Below are 20,346 nucleotides of genomic sequence, written 5' to 3'. Positions count from 1 at the left end.
TTAACTATTTATTATTTTTAACTTACTCATTAATTTCTATATAAGAAAGGTCTTAGGTTTGAACCCAATCCTAATTAAAGTTGGCATAATTGTTAAATATATACTACGAATATGTTAAAATGTATTAAAAATATATAATATAAAATTTAACATAAACTTTGGTCAAATAATTAGTCCGACTAAATACATAACATTTAAAGTTAAGCATCAAAGATTATTATGCATTAAAAAAAAAAACAAATTTAGGTTAAGTTTTTTTTTTTTCTTACTTTAATTAATCTTCTTTTGATTATTCAGATCTGAACAAAACTTAATATTTCAATTATACTTTTGCATTATTGGTATGATTTAGGTCGTTATGGTATTAATATTTTTTGTATGTATATTTATAATGGTACAATTGTACATTACTTTACAAATATTATACTATTATTTTTTTTTATCGGACAAAATTGTTCTTACATCATTGTCAGACCTACACGACCTAACTACAAAGTTGTTGATCATAAATACAATTACACCTGAACTCTAAAACGGTGGGATCATTTTCCAAAGAATTGACAATGTTGACATCCCATTGGCTCCAATTGAACAAGTTTACACAGAGAATTTTATCAATGCATGAAAACTTCTAAAGAAATTTGTAAGTTAATTTTTACTATATCATTATAACAATATCTAATTGTAATTATATGTTTTGAATTATTTATTATCATCATCTATTGACAGGAATTGTAACAATTGTCATTGACAAACTTTCAAAACAATTTGTCTCAACAACGAATGTAAATTAAAAAAAAAATCAATGATTTTATTATTGTTGATGAAAAGTATGTACACCACTTTATTACTCTTATTAAATTAAATAAATTAGTAGCTACAACAAAAAATAATACATATGCATTTAATTAATTTAGAATTAGGTATCTATAATGCCTTTATTTATAAAAAAAAATATTCATTACAAAATTTTTTTTTAAAAAAAAAAGATATAATTTCATTAGTTATATTTATCTTTATTTTCTACCATTCAAAGATTCATTACCTTCAAATTTATTAATTTATTATATTCACTACATTGTCCATTGTCTTCATTTTACATTATCTTGTAACTAAATATCAAAGTTATAATACAAAATATGTTATATATATTTATTTACCAAGTATTTTATACAAATATAATAAATATTACGGAGTAATATTTTGTTCAATACTTTCACATGATAACCTACGACACACATCTCACAACGCATGAAACATGTAGAGGAAAAACTACCACTACCAAATATCAATAGGTGCCTGTAAGATAAAGAGTTAATAGTACAACTAAGATCCCATCATATACACAACAAGGCAAATCTAAAGCTTCCGACACCATAATCTCATTGCACGATGAATCCATCTATGCTATCACCAGTAACCCAGTTGCACATGACACACTACTAATAAAAAAAAAAAAGGACATGTGCTGAAGATGAAGACAATATGACAATGCTACCCAAAAGAGAATTAGAGAAATTTAAACCAAAAATAGTATTTATTTAGATTATCGTTTTTAGACTAAGTATTTAGACTAGCGTTATTACAAAGTTGCAAACATTTAATTTAATGACAATATAATCAATCTCTCATATATTATCTTCCATTTATATACTTTAAATTACCGTTTTAAATAAACAAATTCAATATTTATTTACTTATGCATGAACATCTTTGATATAATATTCCATGGATATATTTTGAAATACTTATTTAAAAATAATCATTGGGCATTATTCCATTCGCGCAAAGCGCGTAAAAAAACTAGTATATATAGGGATGCACTCAGGTGCGAATAAGTGCTCAGGAGGGAAATGCGAACGAATCAGCGCGCGACACGTGTCCAGATCTAATAACTTAAAAAACGCGGTGGCATTTTCGTAAATAATTGAACATCGAAGTGCAAGTAAAATCACTTACAAGTGCACCTACTTTCACCTATAAGTGCATGTAATTTTGCCTTGTTAGCATTCACTTTCCGCAAACATTCATGCACCTGGGTGTGCTTATAACTATATGTGCAACTATTTATAACTATAGGTGCAACTACTTATAACTATAGGTGCACATACTTTCACCTATAAGTGCATGTAATTTTGCCTTGTTAGCATTCACTTTCCGCAAACATTCATGCACCTGGGTGTGCTTATAACTATATGTGCAACTATTTATAACTATAGGTGCAACTACTTATAACTATAGGTGCACCTACTTTCACCTATAAGTGCATGTAATTTTGCCTTGGTAACATTCATTGATCTGAGTTCAGCGGGTAGTAATACTCCTGAAAACCACTCGCAAAAATTCATACACCTAGGTGCAACTACTTATAACTATGTGTGTAACTACTTAGAACTATAGGTGCAACTACTTAGAACTATAGGTGCAACTAAGTATTGATGCTCAGTGTAAATTTTTACTTGCACCTATAATACATTTTACTTGCACTTCAGTAGTTATTTTGTGATCCAAATATAAGTGGGATCCACTCTCGATTTGGGTCAGGTCAAAGTGAATTCGGGTTCTTCGCAGTGAGACGGAGAGATTGATATTGTACGCTCAAAACGGATAATGGGTGAATGAGAAATTGATTCTCAAAGTAGACCCATTTGAGTTGGGAAGTGAAGGCGGAAAGGCATTAAAGTAGCCTTTGTCTCACATTGGAAAAACAAAGGGATTTGTACCACTATATATACAAAAGTCTTTTAAAGATATATTGAATTGTATAACATAGAGACTCTCTCTCTCGCGCGTGGGAGGAGGGGTGCAAATCAAATTCCAAAACGAGCCTTAAAAGGCTTGACTCGTATATGCTCACACCAGCGGGCACGAATGTCGTTCGAAAAAGTGGTTGGCCTTACGAGCTAAGTTATGTCAATTTTTCATTCGAATGGTGACCTAGTCTACTCGGTTGGAGTGACCATTTGGTCAAGAGTTTGACACTTCTTGTAACTAACCTTCCGGGTACCATTCGCACCACTCTTTGGAGCACCGTTCTGCTCTTGTAACTAACCTTCCGGGTACCATTCGCACCACTCTTTGGAGTACCGTTCTGGGTATTAACTCAGATGTTATGAATTAATTTCAATTTTAAATTTGAGAATTAATTCCCAGGTTAATAGTCGCTTGTTATGGAGGTTACATTGACTGATTTTATTATCAGTTTTAATGTGATGGTTAATGTCAATTTTAAATTTGAGAATTAATTCCCAGGTTAATTGTCGTTTGGTATGGAGGTTACAATGATTGATTTTATTATCAGTTTTAATGTCATGGTTAAATGTTATTTAATCTATCAACTCCTATATAAGTTGTGGTTGAGCAGATGATTTTACATACTGAATGCCTATGCTTTTCTCCTCTTGAAACTCTGTTCTTCCCCCTTCTCAAACCTACTATGTTCATCCTTTGTTCTCGTCCGTTGGGTTCTTTTGTTTGAATGCTCAAACATAGAATCGTAGCTTGTTTTATCTTAATTGGAAACCTAGGCTACAACGCTCCTATCACATTTAGGAGGTAGCAAATAAGATTTTACCAATAGTGTGGGTATCACACGACTCAAGCTAACAACCTAGCCCTTTCTCCTTTCACTTTTGTGTTTGTTATTTTTTGTATAAATAATCTTTTCGTAGGATTATTCCGTAACACTCTATAACATTATCAAAACTAAATCCTTACTCTGTGACATAAGATATATAAATTACTAAATATGACTTTCACTTAAATATATATACATGCACTATCATTTTTTTTAAGGGTGTGCGGGTGACGAGAGTAACTCATAGTTACCATTTGAAAATATACACGTGATAACTCATACTTGTGTATAATATCTTACAAACTACACAAGAGAGATAAATGGTATTACAAAAATCTTGTGTAAGACTCAATCAAAAGGTGTTGATAACAATAATCAATTTTAATTTTTAATTGAAATAAAATACTTCTTTACACATTATTATTTTATATAGTCGGCGCTAGCTAGCTAGATATCTTCGCATGATTATATTAAGTATGGTCACAGGTCATCCATCCTAAGCTACAACGTTGATATTATTATTTTTTAAAAATAAAACATTAGTGCTAATTACTATGATTTGAATGTTATTATTGTTAAGCTGTCACCTTTTGTTGAGCCAACTAAAACCAGAGCATAATTATTTGAATTACCAATATTATTATAAGTTTGAATCTTAAATTTAAGACACTCATCGTTTTACCTAAAGCCTAGTAGAGAATATAATATAAATTATATAATATGTCTTAACTGACCTAGCGATTCGACTATTAATTAAATGCTTGTATATTAATGTTAACAATAATGCTAAATTCATACTTTTTTTTTTCTTCTTTTTTGTCTTTGATGATATTCGAGCCTTGTACACTGCAATAACAACTAGAAAAGCAAAGTTTTAAAATTTAATAATAATAATAATAATAATAATAATAATAATAATATTATTATTATTATTATTATTATTATTATTATTATTATTATTATGTACAAACAAAACAGAGAATGCAAAAAGGAAGGCATGCGACACCAAAACAACTATTTCTTGTGGGTTGTGATAGCGAGGCGTTGCCAAAAAGAGAGAAACGTTATAAACAAAGGGATGGAGAGGGAGAGATAAATATTGTAGTACAAGTACTATATATGTGAGACGAGATTAGTTGTGTCGGTGCTTTTATATATTTTCTCATCCCTAAAGTCCAAGCATTCAATATTCTTTTTTTATACTAATAATTTGACTTGGTGTTAGTAAATCTAATTTATATAAACTATTTGTATTAAATACGTAGTAGAACTTTCAAAAAAAAAAAAAAAAAAAAACGGAGTAGAAAAAAGTTTGAATTTTGAAACTAAGAAAATAGGGAAAAAATTGATTTAAAATATTCAAATATTAATTAAATAAGAAAAATCATATTCTCTTCTTGAATTTAACTCTAGCTTTTACAGTGGGTTTGGTTCGCGGAAAATATTTAAGGAAAAGTGAAATTGAAATTTCATGGAAATGAATTTACCGGAAAGATTAATTACATTGTTTGGTTGGAGAAAAATAAATTACTAGGAATATTAATTGCATTGTTTGGTTGGGTTTGAAATTGTAAGGAATAATTAAGAAAAGTTGGTGAGGACAACATTGTCCTACTTGTTTTTCATGAAAAAAAATTACTAAAGAAGAGCCATGGAAAATGTTTTCCTTATTCTTAAGAAAAACGTTTTCTATGAACTAAACAAAAGAAAAGTCAATTTTCCTAAAATTCAAGGAAAACATTTTTTAACGAACCAAACATGCACACTTATTGTTTTATATTCATTGCCCTGTCCGTCTCTTATAAAGTTACACCGTCATGCTTTAAAAAAGAAATATACTTATTAATTTTATTTTTTTTTTAAAACTTACATTAAACAATTAGTTTGAACATTAAGATGTAAGTTCACGAATGGGTATAGATCAAATATTCATCCACAAATCCAACTGATAATTTTGGGTGACTAAATGTTTGAAAGTGCGCACTTGATAAATCATATTTTAATGTAATAATTTGCAAAAGTACACAAGAGGTAAGTCAAGCTCTGTTTGGCACGCCTTGTTGAAAATTTAACTGAAAATTGAAAAAATTAGAAGCTAATAAGTTAACTAAATAAAATAAAAGTGTAGCAAATTAATTGTTAAATTAGCTGAAAAGTGTAAAAATAATAAAAGAATAAATTAATATATTGTAATTTTAATTAATGAAGGATAGATAATGTCATTTTTGTAAATTAATAAAAATTTAAAAAGAGAAAAGATTGAAAAGCCAAAAACTTTTTTTGAAAATGTTACTTAAGTAACGTGTAAAATAAAGTTATTATTTTAAATTTTTTTGTCTTACAAAATAAAACTTATAGTTTATTTGTAATTTAAAAAAAATTAAAATTAAAACTCTATCACACAGAGTTTAGAAAGATGATGTACAAAAAAAAAACAAACAAACAAACAAAAAAGATTACCAGAATATTAAAAATTAAATTTAACTTTTAAATATGAAAATAATACTCTATCTACAAATCTAATTAATAACTTTACATTTTTTACATTCTACACCAATACACTCAATAGAATGAGAGTAATCTATTCGAGTTTCTATAATGAATTCATTCATACAGACATATAATGGCAACATGAATATATATATATATATATATATATATATATATATATATATATATATATATATATATATATAGACTTGCACTCGGGTGCGAACGGCTCGCCCAGGCGCGAAATAGGAATGGATTCTGTTCGTCCACGTGTCCAGATCTAATGGATGAGAAACACTAATTTTTAAAAAAAATGCGGTGACATTTTCGTAAATAATTGAACATCAAAGTGCAAGTAAAATGTATTACAAGTGCATGTAAAATGTATTATAGGTGCAAGTAAAAATTTACACTGAGCATCAATACTTAGTTGCACTTATAGTTCTAAGTAGTTGCACCTATAGTTCTAAGTAGTTGCACACATAGGTATAAGTAGTTGCATCTAGGTGTATGAATGTTTGCGAGTGGTTTTCAGGAGTATTACTACCCGCTGAACTCAGATCAATGAATGTTAACAAGGCAAGATTACATGCACTTATAGGTGAAAGTAGGTGCACCTATAGTTATAAGTAGTTGCACCTATAGTTATAAATAGTTGCATATATAGTTATAAGCACACCCAGGTGCATGAATGGTTGCAGAAAGTGAATGCTAACAAGGTAAAATTACATGTGTGAAAATAGGTGCACTTATAAGAGATTTTACTTGCACTTCGATATTCAATTATTTACAAAAATGCCACCGCGTTTTTTTTAAGTTATTAGATCTGGGCACGTGTCGCGCGCTGATTCGTTCGCATTTCCTTCCTGGGCACTTATTCGCACCTGAGTGCGTCCCTATATATATATATATATATATATATATATATATATATATATATATATATATTGGGTTAGTGCAACACAAAAATGTTAAAAGAAAATGGAGGAGGAGGTGGGGAAGTCTAGTGGCCAAGTGCGCTGTCTAGGCCATCTTTTTGATGGCTGTATTTTTTCCTCGTCTCTCTCTCTATCTCTTTTCCTAATTTTGTTGCCATTTTTTCTCTCTCTACAACTTAATGTTATAGAGGGAGTGAGGCCGGGAGACAACATATTCATAACAGTCACAAGAATATATAGATAGAGCGAGGCAGTAGTTAGCTGTTGTATGGGAATAGGAGTTGGAAGGGGAGAGAATTGAAGCTATGGAGATGGAGGGTCAGGTCGGCGGCGGGAAGCGGAAGAACGAGAGGCCATACAAAGGAATCAGGATGAGGAAGTGGGGGAAGTGGGTGGCAGAGATTAGAGAGCCTAACAAGCGGTCTAGGATATGGCTAGGGTCTTATTCCACGCCGGTTGCGGCGGCGAGGGCCTACGACATCGCCGTCTACTACCTCCGGGGGCCATCGGCGAGGTTGAATTTCCCGGAGTTGCTCGCCGGCGACGGCGGCGGGCTCAGTGATTTGTCAGCGGCGTCTATTAGAAAGAAAGCAATCGAAGTCGGGTCCAGAGTGGACGCCACTCAAAGCTCCATCGCCGCCGAAGATGACGACCGCAGAGAAAATGCTCCGGCGACTGCCCAAACGCAGCCCGGCATATTGAAAGCTTGCTGGTTTGAGGAGAAGCCCGACTTGAACAAGAAGCCCGAACCCGAAGACCCGGATGTTGATTACTGGTGAGTTAGTAGGTAGTGCGTGTAACTGTGCAAGTAATCAACCAAACCAGGGGACCAAATGTATAATTTATCGTAAGATCAGGGGTGTGTTGGTAAAAAAGAAACACGCCATAGTTTCAACTTTCAACTGAGTAGCATTTCTTTTTATTTTCATCCTTAAAAATCTCAATTATTATTAATAATATTAATATTAATTAATTATTACCAACTACTATAATTTTTTTTTATTTCACTAATTTTAAAGGTTTATTTAATTTTAATGTTTTTCACCCAAGTACGGAGCACTAGTAACTGAAGTTGTCTGAACAGTAATAATATTACCAGGTTAAACGCTTGAATTTCATTATTATATCTCAATTAAAATTTTGTTTCGATAATTTTATAAAATTTTCGTTGAAAACTTGAAATTTATTTTTTAAAATAATAATTTTGATTCAATATATAAATACATATTTAATTTAATGTAGAATATCTGTAACTGAGGCCTACGTACTAAAAATAGAATAGAGCTCCACCTCTATACTATTCTAGTGCGCAGAATTAATAATTCTAATACATTTTAATTTTTTAAAAATAATTTGTAATCTATTACATATAGATGAAATTTATTCATGACACATTTTTAAATATAGTGGAGGGAGAATTGATCTCCATATTAAAACAAAATTATATTGTCCATTTCGAGAATATACAAAAACCTCTTTGAACAGTAGCGGTGCCTGTCGATTCTCATACAGATCCACCCAGAACCCAGCATCCAACTTGACAATAACAAACGTTTTTTTTTTTTTTTTTTTTTAATACTACTGACTCTGTTACAATGCAATATCTATTGTTAATATCATTTTTGAACCCACAATCTCCCATATAGAAAAGCAACTTGGTGCCACTCGACCACATGGTGATTACAAGTTTTATAAAAATTTAAAAATAAAATCATAGTACATGGTACGACTGTAGTAAAATGTAGAGAAATTTTTTTGTTCGAATGAGAGGAAAGAAAACAAGAAAAAGAAAGTGAAGAATAACTATGATGTTAATTTGTTTGTATATTATTATTCGACACAACTAGAAATATGATGGTGGTTTTATATGAAACAAAAATAATTTTAGAAAGAGTAAATACTCAAAATGGTCTCTCGACTATAGCTAAATTCACAAATTGGTCCTCGACTTTCAATTTCAACCAATTAAGTCCTTAACTTTGTAATTTTAACACAATATGGTCCTCTGTCTATTTGACCGTTTGTTGACTGTGATTTTTGAGGATATATATGTAATTTCATGGTCCATCGTTGGTTTTTTAAGGTTCTAGTTGCATTTCTAGACCGTACTGTTACATTTGAATCCACTGCCGAAAGCAATCTACCAAATCCGGTCGTCTTTCTTCATCCTCCCTTTTGATTCAATGTAGTTGAGTTCGTACCAGAGCGAAGAAGACGACGTGTTTCTGAACCAGTGCAACGTCATCCTGGAGGCCTCCACGTGCTCAGACGAGAGCTGAAGGTTCTTCTGGAGATCGTCGATCACAGTCAACAAACGGTCAAATAGATGTTGGACCAAATCGTGTCAAAATTTACAAAGTTAAAGACTTAATTGGTTGAAATTGAAAGTCAAGGATCAATTTGTGAATTTAACTATAGTCGAGAGACCATTTTGGGTATTTACTCTTTTAGAAATTTAGAGAAATTGTAATTGGATTTTAAGAAGAAAGTAATATTGTGGGCAATGTAGGAAGCATGCGGGGACTGAATACCGAGAGTTAGGTAGTATGGGCAGCGTATTGCCATTTTCAACAACCTATCCCACTACGCAACTGCGTTATAACTTACTTTGCATCTGTCGGATGATGTCTTTGCATTACCTAATATATATATCCTAATAAGGAAAATTTTCCACATTACCTCAACCTCCTAGTCGACACGCAATTATGGACATCAACAACAAATCTGCCTTTGCAAAATTTTCAACAATAATACTCCTTAATAATAATAATAATAATAATAATAATAATAATAATAATAATAATGAAATGCACAACCACTTTAGGATCCATGACATGTGAACGCAAATGTTTGTCATGATTATCACTTTCACTGTTCTCAACTGTACTATTGTTTCTCCCTGCCCCTTTTCTCTGCAAACCGGTTGATCACAAAATCTACAGGATTTTTTATAATAATAATTAAGGCTATCTTTATACCTAAAATATTTTCTCACTTTTGTACGTCTTACCTTCGTATCATCAAATTTGCAATTCCTTCACTATTCTCTTTACATCCATACAATACGATAAAATAATAAAATAAAATAAAAAATAAAGTAGAAAAATTAAAGATCATCGCATGTATTACGGCAACCTTTTTTGTACTTTGAAAGCTTGTAGTACACAGCAAAAAAAATATTTAAAAATGTTTTTCCCACTTGTTTATCCACATCACTTTGCAAACCCCATCCTTTCAAGGAAGGGGTCAGCCTAACCTTTAAAAAGATTAGAACTCATAATTACTCCCAACTCAGTAACTTGATGAGATAGTTAGCAAGCAGACTGCTAATATATTTTAACACGATTTATAAATGTTAAATATGATATGTAAATCTACGTGGAACTGATTTTTTTTGCACATCATCATGGTTAATTAACCTCGTCGGCAAATTGGATAAATCAGGTCTGGTTGAATAATTCACCAGTTAAGAGACTAGACTAGAGAAGGGGGGAACATTAGGAAAAACAACTGAGACCTAAATGAAAATGTCCCCAAATAAATAGGTTCCACAATACAAACGCAGTCCCACACTACATGGCCGGATGGAATGTATAAGCTTCATTGTCAACAAAGCTATGTGCATTTGCCGTAGCCTGTAGGTCCCTTGATATATATATTTATATATACTGTCCAAAGATAATTTCAGCTAGCTTAGGTCCCAACGTTTCATCAGCTAATCCCCACATTACAGCTATTTAAACTTCATAAACGTTGGGATCTCACTATGGTGTGCTTTGTGCTGTGCAAATATCACTGTACTTACAGGTTTTTAGTGGTGAATGAATTCGCTTTCATGATATTAGCTCTGTATTTCAATAGATCGTTTTATTTGAAGGGCAGCTCGTACAACATTTCCTCGGGTAATAATTCCTACCTATAAGTGTAATACAATTATCAGTCAACCACGGAAACGTTGAGGATGAAAACTAGTAAAACAATGAGAGGAGGAAAGATCTTACCAGCCTACCCTTGGAATCCACAACAGGAAGTCGGCGATATTTTGTTTTCAGTAGCAATCTGAAAATTAAAGTAACAAATGAATTAGATATCTGACTATATATTCTTAAATGCATGATATATTAACACTTCATGAAGAATTTATAGAGTTAGACTAAATGAAGAATAAATCAGAAAACCTTGCTGCATCCTCGAGATTGGTGGATTCACGCACTGCTAATGGAGCAGGTGTCATCACATCACCAATTACCTTCCCATTGGTTTTGTTAAGCAACATTTGTACTTCATTGAATGTCTGCAATCATCAATCATCAAGTACAAATCTATTTACCAAAAACTTTTTTTAAAAAAAAAAATCCATAGTAAAATAAAAGCTATTCCATCATCATTGAAGTCTTAAGAATTCTTAAGTTTTCAGATCATCATGCAAAATAATACTCCATAAAACCAAAAATAAAAAAATAAAAAATCCAAGAAATACTCTCAAAATTTTTTAGCATACTTTCCAATTGTTATCAACTTCAGGAAATATGTCCACATCAGCTCTTCCAGTACCTAAGAACAACATAGGATTCAATCAAGTATGGTTTAGGGTTAGTTGAAAAATATGTATATAAATCTGATTTCAAGCATTGAGAAGAACAAGGACATCAGAAATGCTTGGATATTTAGGAACAACAAAAACAAACTGTATAAGGAAAATCTTTTTTAGGCAGTATATACTGGTTAAGATGGCCTTTTTTATTTTTATGTTTTTTTTTTTTTTTTTTTTTTTTTCATTCATCTTAAATACGAGCAATATAATTAACATAAGGAAATTAACTAATTAAGTGAAGGCATGGATAGGTTTTCCATAGGGGTCAAAGGAAGAGAAAAAAGGGAAGCAAATGACAGTCCTACTCTCACAATTAAGTTATCTTCCCCCTTCTTGGCAAATTTAAGCAATTAAGGTAAGGCAATTCAGGACAGGCAGGGATAAGGTTTCATTGGAGTTAATGGAAGAGTAAAAGGGGAACTAAGTTGTCATTCTGCTCTTGCAGTTAACTCATATTCAATGATATATTTACCTGATATAGAATCCAGTGCCAACAAGTCATAATCAGATACAACACCAACCTGCAAAAAGATATATTTATTTAGTATAAAATGTGAAAAAATACCATATCATGCATTCATGCCAGAAATGGTATTGAACTGCATAGGCAACTAGCCAACTTCCTAATTGGAAACTGAAAGCATTCAAGCAGGCAAATTGCACCCTTTGTAAGTTACACAAATCAAGCTATAACATAAGATTTAACGTTTAACAAATCCAGATGCCTATCAAGCAATTACATTCAGTGGATATCAAATTAGGTGGCCAGATTTTAGACCTTGGTTTAACAAAGACACATCACACATCTAATAACATAAAAAATAATTATGTAACTGTAGTCTCCAAATTTTGTTTATGTGCTATGAACTTCGAGTTAAGAATAAGAGTTAGGCTCCTATATATGAAACAACAATGCGTGAAATGCTATGATTCCTGCAGCTATATCACTCGGTTAAAGAACATACCAGATTCCAATCATCATCAACCACAGGAAAACCAGTTATTCTGTTCTCTACAAGAGCATCCAAGGCTGCCATGGAAATAATAATGTGTCATCCAATGCAAAAACTTTATGTTGAGTTACCAAGTACAATAGAGCTGCAGTTTCTGGACTTAGCAAGAGCTAAAACAATCTATCTCAATAAACAACCTAAAAGCTCTAGACTGATGCAGGTAAGACTTTCTCGAGTACAAAAAGTATGAACAAACTGGCAAACAGGTGAACAATTTAACCTAAACCATTGACGAAATACCTTCATCTACAGATGTTGATGGCTTGACTACGTGTAATTCTTCCTTTCCCGTCATAAACTCGCCTACTGTATAAACTCCGTTCCTTGGCTACCGAACGCAGATAAATAAACCGTTAATTATCACCCTCTGGCTAACAATTTATGGAGAAAAGCATATAAATCACATTCCATCATCACTTTAACCCTAACGCAAACAGGTAATATAAGCTAAAGGAGATGCTAATTAAAAGGCGCACCTGTAAAGAATTGGCCATCAATGCGCCGCTGGCGCCGGCAGCGACGGTAACGGGGTTGCGCGAGCACGAGATGCGGTTACAGTTAGCGGAATTAGGCCTGTGCGGAGATGCCAGCTGGTAAGGCAGCCGGAGGTGGACAGCGGCGGCGGCGGAGGAGGAGCGAAGCAGAGATGAGGAGGAGAGGCTCGGCGGTGAGATTGAGGTCATTTTTGGAATTTAGTGTTGCTGCCTTAGCATGAGAAGAAGTCTAATGAAATCTGGCAGCTAGGGCAGACTGTGAGAATGAGAAAAGCGTGATATTTTTTGGCCAATTTCAACCGCCAATAACTGATATTTTTTTGAGGCGCGTTTGGTTTACTACTCTTGAGTAGGAAATAAGAATCAGAAAAGTGATCGAGACTTTTTGTTTATTTGTTTTTAATATCTCAGAGCATTCTCAATTCAATACGCCAGATATAAATTTTGAGGAGTTTTTATATATGTAATTAATAAAAAGAAAATGGGAGCGAAATAAAAAGGGAAAAAAAAAAAAGAATAAAACAAAATCTTTAAAAAAAAATGTTGCAAATTAACGGTTTTGCCTCTCACGTGATCAAGGCACATATTTTTTTTCTTCTTCTTGGTGGATCTACTGAAAAACCAACTTCTTATGTAATGAAAAACTACCAAAAAATCACTCTTCTCATTTGTTGAAAACCCATCTTCAAATTTTTAGGCGTACAAAAACTTCCCAAAAAATCACTATTATGGTTGCCCTCAAAATTATAATTAAATATATACTATTAAAGGGTGTGCACCGAATAAATTTTATGCAGATTTAATCAAGACAATATTGACAAGAATTAATCTCATGATCTTCACCCACTTCGACACTTATTTCGAGATAACTTTAACTTATTTATTAATGTTAGGAACTTGGAGAGATTTTTAAATAGAACTCCACAATGGTACATTTGAATTAATTAAAACTCATTTCGAGATATTAGGTATCTTAGTATAAAAAATACATGGTATTTGGTATATGCCCTAATCTAGCAGATGAAAAATCTGATTTTAAACTTGTTTTCAAGGATAAGTGGAGGTTTGATTCCTTGCCACAAATATTGAAAGTTTGAGTTGGCTTGATTTACCTCTTTAGAGCAAGTTCAATAACTTTTTTTTTTTTTTTTTTAGCTACAACTAGGAGAGAGGAAAGAGAATAAGGGAAACAAATATCTTGACAAATTCTTTTAAATAAAACAAAATATAACTTTTACGCGCCCAACATGGCGCATGCTATGCGCGCACCTACTGGACACAAATGTTGCACTCAATGTGCAAAAAATGATTTTTTTTTTCTTTCCTTTTCTCCCTCCGCAAGAGCTCCACTAAAAATCATAATTTATAAGGAAAAAAAAAAAACTCATAAAAACTATCTTTCCCATTAGTTAAAAACTTGATGCGCAAATTTTTCAACTTGCAAAACCAATTAAAAACCCCTAACGAGGCTGCTCTTATAAGTTTGGGGGCGAGTTCCTTAGAATGTGCATAGACGATGGTTCACAGAGTTGTGTAGGCCACAAATAAAAAGTACCTTATTTGAGTACTGAAAATATATTATTTTCTATACTATCAAATAATGTATATTTACTACACATATAATGTACTTTTAGTATATTAAAATATACCTTATATTCAAGAATAATACATTATTTAAGTAATGGTACCCGGGTTGAACTTCCATTTGGAAGGTTGTGAGTTCGAGCCTCAGTGGAGGCGTTATTAGCTCTTTGTGTTTCAGTAGGTTGAGAAAGTATATGAACAGATACTACAATGTAATAGAGCTAGTAGCATTCAAAAAAAAAGTACTAAAAATATATTATTTTGTATAATTAATTGAGGATCCAGGATTTTTTGTGAGTGGGGGTGAAATTTTACTTGACTAGATGAATCCTCAAAAGTAAAATTTCTTTTAAAGATTTTTTCTATAACCGAACATGTACACTCGTAACTTATAAGCAATAAACTATGCACAAAACATGTATATACACTCGTAACTTATAAGCAATGGATTATGCACAAAACATGTATATACAGACAATATAAAAATAAGTTAAGACATACTCAATAACACACATTAGTCACATACATTGTATATAAACATATCACACACTGGTTAGTGGTCACAAGAAGTCTGGAAACAGTCAAGCAGAGTTTCGAACAATATACTTATATGCATAAAATATGGAATAAAAAAAAAAAAAAAAAAAAAGACATTGTGGAAAGCTGGAAATGACATTGGAAATACATCTTCTATTCTAATAAAGCAGAGCCAAAAGTTTCCGCCAAAGTAGATTATTAAATTAGAAAAAATAATGGAAAAAAAGGAAACATGTCGGCGCTATTGAGCTTGTATTGATCTCGCAGTGTGAATGGGAACAGAGTAAGGGTTCTTGACATCGACCTTAGCTAGAAAGGAAAAACCATCGAATCCAACACCCTTGACATTAACGCCAGCGATGATGGAATCAGTTTCTCAAACTTCTTGATAGAGTGAACACTAAGCTTGGATTGGCTTCTTGATAGGGTGAGTACTGAGTTTGATAGGGTGAGCATTGAGTAGAGGACTAATCTCATAACCTTCTTATTAGGGTTAGCATTGAACAGAGGGCTAATCTGATAGGCTTCTTGATAGGGCGAGCACTAAGCTCTGATAGGCTTCTTGATAGGGTGAGCACTGAGCTCTGATAGACTTCTTGATTGGGTGAGCATGAGCTCTGATAGACCCGTCGTTTTTTTAAAAAAATTTTGTAAAATTATTATTAAAATTTATTAAAAATTATAAAAAATGCCAACTCAGCTACCACGTAAGCAAGTGACCTGCTAAAATTGATGGTAACCTGCTATCAGGTGAAATTGCATACATTTGGAGTGTTCAGTGGCCTAATTGCACTTTTTTCGTTCAGTGGTCTAATTACATTTTCAGGTTACGTTCAGTGGCCAATTTGAACCTTATTCCTTTTTTTGTAAGGAACAAATATGTTACTTTTTTTTTCTAGAGTGATTTATTTAGCTTTGCCAATTGATTTATTTAGGAACAAATATGTTACTTTTTTTTGTTCAGGGTATGATTATCTAGATATATATCCGCTGCTTTATACCTTTTGATGTGATTGATTGGTGTTATTTTACCTTATCCCAATATGGGTTAGGCTAACATTATCTCTGCAAATCTCTCTAATTTGCTAAAATGAGTCTCATTTTCACATCATCAAATTTGCAAATTCTCTACTATTTATTCTACATCCCTGTAAATTTATCTCTCTTTAAAAATGGGTCCCATTCTCATATTATATTATAAATATATTAATAAAATAATAATAAAAGAAATTTAAAAAATAAAAAGCAAGTTACTGCGCAGCTTTTGGCAGAAAAGCAAGCTGCATTGGCAGCTTTAGGCAGAAAAGTTGTGGCTTGCAAATTTGCAAATTTACAAGCCACTTGGAAATAAAAGAAAAATGAAAATAATATTTGTATTTTCCATGTCACATTGCCAACCCCTTCTTGGTTGGGATAGTGACAGCCTTACATCTAGATTTTCTTTAGGAACTTGTTTTATTTTTATTTTTTTTTTTGTTTTTGTACTTCGCTTACTGATTGTAGTGGTTTCTTTTGAAATTATTTTTCGAAGTAATGCTTATCATGATAAATGTTAGGTTGGGTTTTAATTGCCAATTGATTTACTTCAAATGATCTAAAGATATAAAACATTTCCTATTTTCAGTCAAGTGTTTCATGGTGTATGTCTCCACAAGTTCAGGCAGCTCGGAGCCAGCAACTCCCGGGGTCCACACCAGTTAGGATTATTTTTCATTCTCTTTTCATAGTCTAGGAATGATTTTTTTCCTCAAATATTCAATAATGAAATTTTAATTAATGTAATGTCAATTACAACAAAGTATAGATCTACCAAAAAGGTTAACAATTTCTCACTAAGTAGATCTACCAAAGTTCTCACTGCATCATATTAATTGTTCAATTAATCAGCCACTAAGTAGATCTGGTCATGCAGGAGGAAGGGCCCGAAGCATATGCCTACACCTATCTTGTTGGCGCATTCTTTGGTGCATGCTTTGACTTGCTTTTTTTAAAACCTCACAACACTAAGCTCTGATACGGTGAGCACTAAGCTCTAATAGGCTTCTATCGAGCTCTAATATGCTTCTAGATAGGGTGAGCACTGAGCTCTGATAGGCTTTTTGATAGGATCAGCAATGAGCTCTGATAGACTTCTTGATAGGGTGAGCATGAGCTCTGATAGGCTTCTATTGAGCTCTAATATATGGTTTTTTAATTTGTACTAAGATAATGTTATTAATGTTTTATGACAAATAAATGTTGTGACTGTGCGGATTCCCAAATCAGTAATAATAATCTACTTTGGCGAGAACTTTTGGCTCTGCTTTATTAGAATAGAAGATTATCTTAGTACATTATTTTAGATCAACTTCCAAAAAAAAAAAAAACCTTTCAGGTACATTTAGTGGGAATACCCATAGTCTCACCATTTAATTCCACTTGATTGCCTCTTCAATCTCCAATGGAATTACTATAAATAGTGGTCTAATCAAACATTGTACTCCACAAACAAAAGGCTTTAAAAATTATTCTGGGAAATCTGCTGTAAAAATGCCCTCTCAATACCTCATTGCCTCTCAGGAACCCTAGCCCTCTCCACATAATGAGAACAAGTACAAGTATTATAACAGAAAGTGTGATAATTTTTGTTTTTTTTTTTTATATTCTCTGTAGAATAGAGAAGAGATTATCCATTCCTTTTCAGATCATCTTAGATATCTTATAGAGTTTGGGAATATGGATATTTCTTGGGGCTGGAGAGAACTCAAATAAGTTTTATTGTTTCGGCAGCCTTTCCTTTCTTTGCAACTTCTGGAGATTTGGTGCAGGATTCAGGCTGAAATACTTCACAACATGCTCCACCTTAGTTTCAGTAATGGTCTTGACATCATCAAATTTTGATGAAAATGTATGAATGCTGTTCTTTTTATCTCTTTTATCAAAAGAAGAATCAACACTTTCCATGAGAGTACGTATATTGATTATGGTTTGCGGTTGAACTTCAGAGGCGATTTGCTGAAAAAAAATGTGCAGATTATGAGAACAAAGAAAAATTGATTATTGTTTTCTTAATTGGTTTTCAAAGGAAAAGAACAAAGAGTAACTGATTATTTTTTCCTTAATTGGTTACCACTTGATCTGTTATTGCCACCAGCCCACCACCAACATGAGGATGAGACAGCACAGTATGTCATGTAAAGATAGATGGAACATAATATCATACTGATTTGAAAAAAAGAGTTAAAATAAATAAAATGATAAATATTGAAAAGAACAAGTTGTAAATACTGAAATAGGTCTGCATGTCTTTATTATCGTCCAATCAGTTTAAGAGACTTATTATATTATAATAAATGTGGCCGACCTTTGAGAATCGTTCAATCAGTTTAGGTTTTTAAATTCAATCGCTGGGAGTCTCTATGTTATATGAAACGATAGCATTAAATAACAACTATAAATACAGAGAATACAAATACATTTGTGAGATATACACAGGTACAAATTCATGCCACCAATATACATTCATGTTTTTTGAATGCTACTGACTCTATTACATTTCTGAGATATACACACACAGAGTCTGATCTCCACTGATGCTCAATCTCATAACCTCCCACATGGGCGAGGTCACTACATGCCATCTGAGCACAAGGTGTTTGGCATACATTCATGTTTTTAATTTTTAAGATATTTATATAGATTTATATAGATATATATTTTTTTACAAATTTTTTTAGAGAAATTTATATTCCAGAAATTAGTATAGATTATAAACATATTCATAGAAAAAAAATAAAAATAAAAAAAAGGATCAATAAAAAAAATTCGACATTCTCAAAAAAAAAAAAAATCGAGGAACAGATAAATAATATATCTCTTCGAAATATGTTGTCTCTTCAGTTTTATATTTTTAAAACACTAAATTCGTAGTATGTCAATTCGAGATATAATATATCAGTTAGAAAATACGAAAATACGAAAATACGAAAATACTTTTGTTTTAGAACTCTAAATTCGAAATATAATATATCAGATTCATGTATTTAAAAAAAAATTATTAGAACAAATTGAAATATAGGTACTTACGGTGTATGCTTTAGCCGAATCTCTTAACCCAGATCTGAAATTTTCTTCATTTCAACATCATGTAATTCACTGTTCTTCTTCAACTCTTGCCATTGAACCTCTTTTTTTGTTGCGATTACTGTCTAAAACCACTTAGATATAAGATCTATCAACATACGTGCTCTCAACTCTTGCTATTGGAAAATATTTTCGTTGGCTGAATTTTCCTGTTGCATCCAAACACTGAAAACTCGAAAAACATTTTCCAGAAGTCATTTTCCGAGTTTCCAAACGGACCTTAAATAAATTGTTAAATATTTATTATTTAACAACGTAATTAGATTATTTTAAAAAAAAACAACGTAATTAGATCTACTATATTTTAATCACTTTGTTTTTGCGGAAAATGAAATTCTGTCAAGTACTAAGATAAGCAGAGGTTCAAACGACAGACTACTAAACATTATTTCCCATGAAGTGTTTAATAATATTTAATATTTGTTATTTAAATAATGTAATATAGAATGCCAAGTAGTGCTTTTTATTATTTTTTTTTTATTCTAGTGTTTTTCATTCATTAAGATCTTCTTCATATTTTTTTTTTGTTCTTCAAATATATTCAACTTAATTGGTGTGTAATAAATAAATTCATTTTGGATAATTAAAATGCTATAAACAAATTTTCGAATCTTATCCGTGCATCGCACGGGACAATATTTATAATTTTTAGCCTGTGCGTCACACGACATGACTATTAATACTTTTCTAATTTAGAAGTTTCATGTTTGAAATTTTATAACATCATTTATATTTTCTCATGAAAAAATAAAGAATCATTTATTTATTGTATATATATATATATATATATATATATATATATATATATATATATATATATTTCTTTTTTGAAAACCAACATCAAAGACGATATATTAAACCAAATCTGAAATAAAATGAGGGGTAACATCCTCCCAACTCATCGGACCAGACTGAGAGACCGCTTTAGCGCTAAAGCATGGGCGGCTTGGTTCGCTGATCTTGGAATGTAATGAAAAACACATTCGCGGATCCTAAG

The 20,346-nt window shown here is 31.9% G+C and overlaps 2 protein-coding genes across 2 annotated transcripts; one reads left to right on the top strand and one right to left on the bottom strand.

Moving 5' to 3' along the window:
* The first annotated feature begins 7,032 nt into the window (after positions 1 to 7,032).
* Positions 7,033 to 7,933, top strand: LOC109178515 (ethylene-responsive transcription factor ERF011-like). Its single transcript, XM_019328146.1, has one exon. The coding sequence runs from the start codon at positions 7,311 to 7,313 to the stop codon at positions 7,782 to 7,784; it is 474 nt and encodes a 157-aa protein (XP_019183691.1). The 5' UTR covers positions 7,033 to 7,310; the 3' UTR covers positions 7,785 to 7,933.
* A 2,423-nt stretch (positions 7,934 to 10,356) lies between these two features.
* On the bottom strand, positions 10,357 to 13,423 carry LOC109178514 (CBS domain-containing protein CBSX1, chloroplastic-like). Its single transcript, XM_019328145.1, has 8 exons — positions 13,089 to 13,423; positions 12,853 to 12,940; positions 12,565 to 12,629; positions 12,072 to 12,120; positions 11,507 to 11,559; positions 11,184 to 11,299; positions 11,007 to 11,064; positions 10,357 to 10,921 (listed from the first exon to the last, which is right to left on the bottom strand). Exons 1-8 carry the CDS (start codon positions 13,293 to 13,295, stop codon positions 10,847 to 10,849), a joined length of 711 nt encoding a protein of 236 aa, XP_019183690.1. The 5' UTR covers positions 13,296 to 13,423; the 3' UTR covers positions 10,357 to 10,846.
* Between the last annotated feature and the right edge of the window lie 6,923 nt (positions 13,424 to 20,346).

The sequence above is a fragment of the Ipomoea nil genome, unplaced genomic scaffold (genome assembly GCF_001879475.1).
Source record: "Ipomoea nil cultivar Tokyo-kokei standard unplaced genomic scaffold, Asagao_1.1 scaffold0848, whole genome shotgun sequence".
Classification (NCBI taxonomy): Eukaryota; Viridiplantae; Streptophyta; class Magnoliopsida; order Solanales; family Convolvulaceae; genus Ipomoea; species Ipomoea nil.
This window is presented reverse-complemented; position numbering and strand designations above follow the sequence as displayed.

Excerpts from the sequence above, each read along its gene's own strand:
- LOC109178515 (XM_019328146.1), top strand. The coding sequence starts at position 7,311 with ATGGAGATGGAGGGTCAGGTCGGCGGCGGGAAGCGGAAGAACGAGAGG.
- LOC109178514 (XM_019328145.1), bottom strand. The coding sequence starts at position 13,295 with ATGACCTCAATCTCACCGCCGAGCCTCTCCTCCTCATCTCTGCTTCGC. Across the intron at positions 11,300-11,506 it reads AAGTTGATAACAATTGGAAA|ACATTCAATGAAGTACAAAT; the intron begins GTATGCTAAAAA and ends TGATGATTGCAG. Across the intron at positions 10,922-11,006 it reads TGGATTCCAAGGGTAGGCTG|GTAGGAATTATTACCCGAGG; the intron begins GTAAGATCTTTC and ends TTACACTTATAG.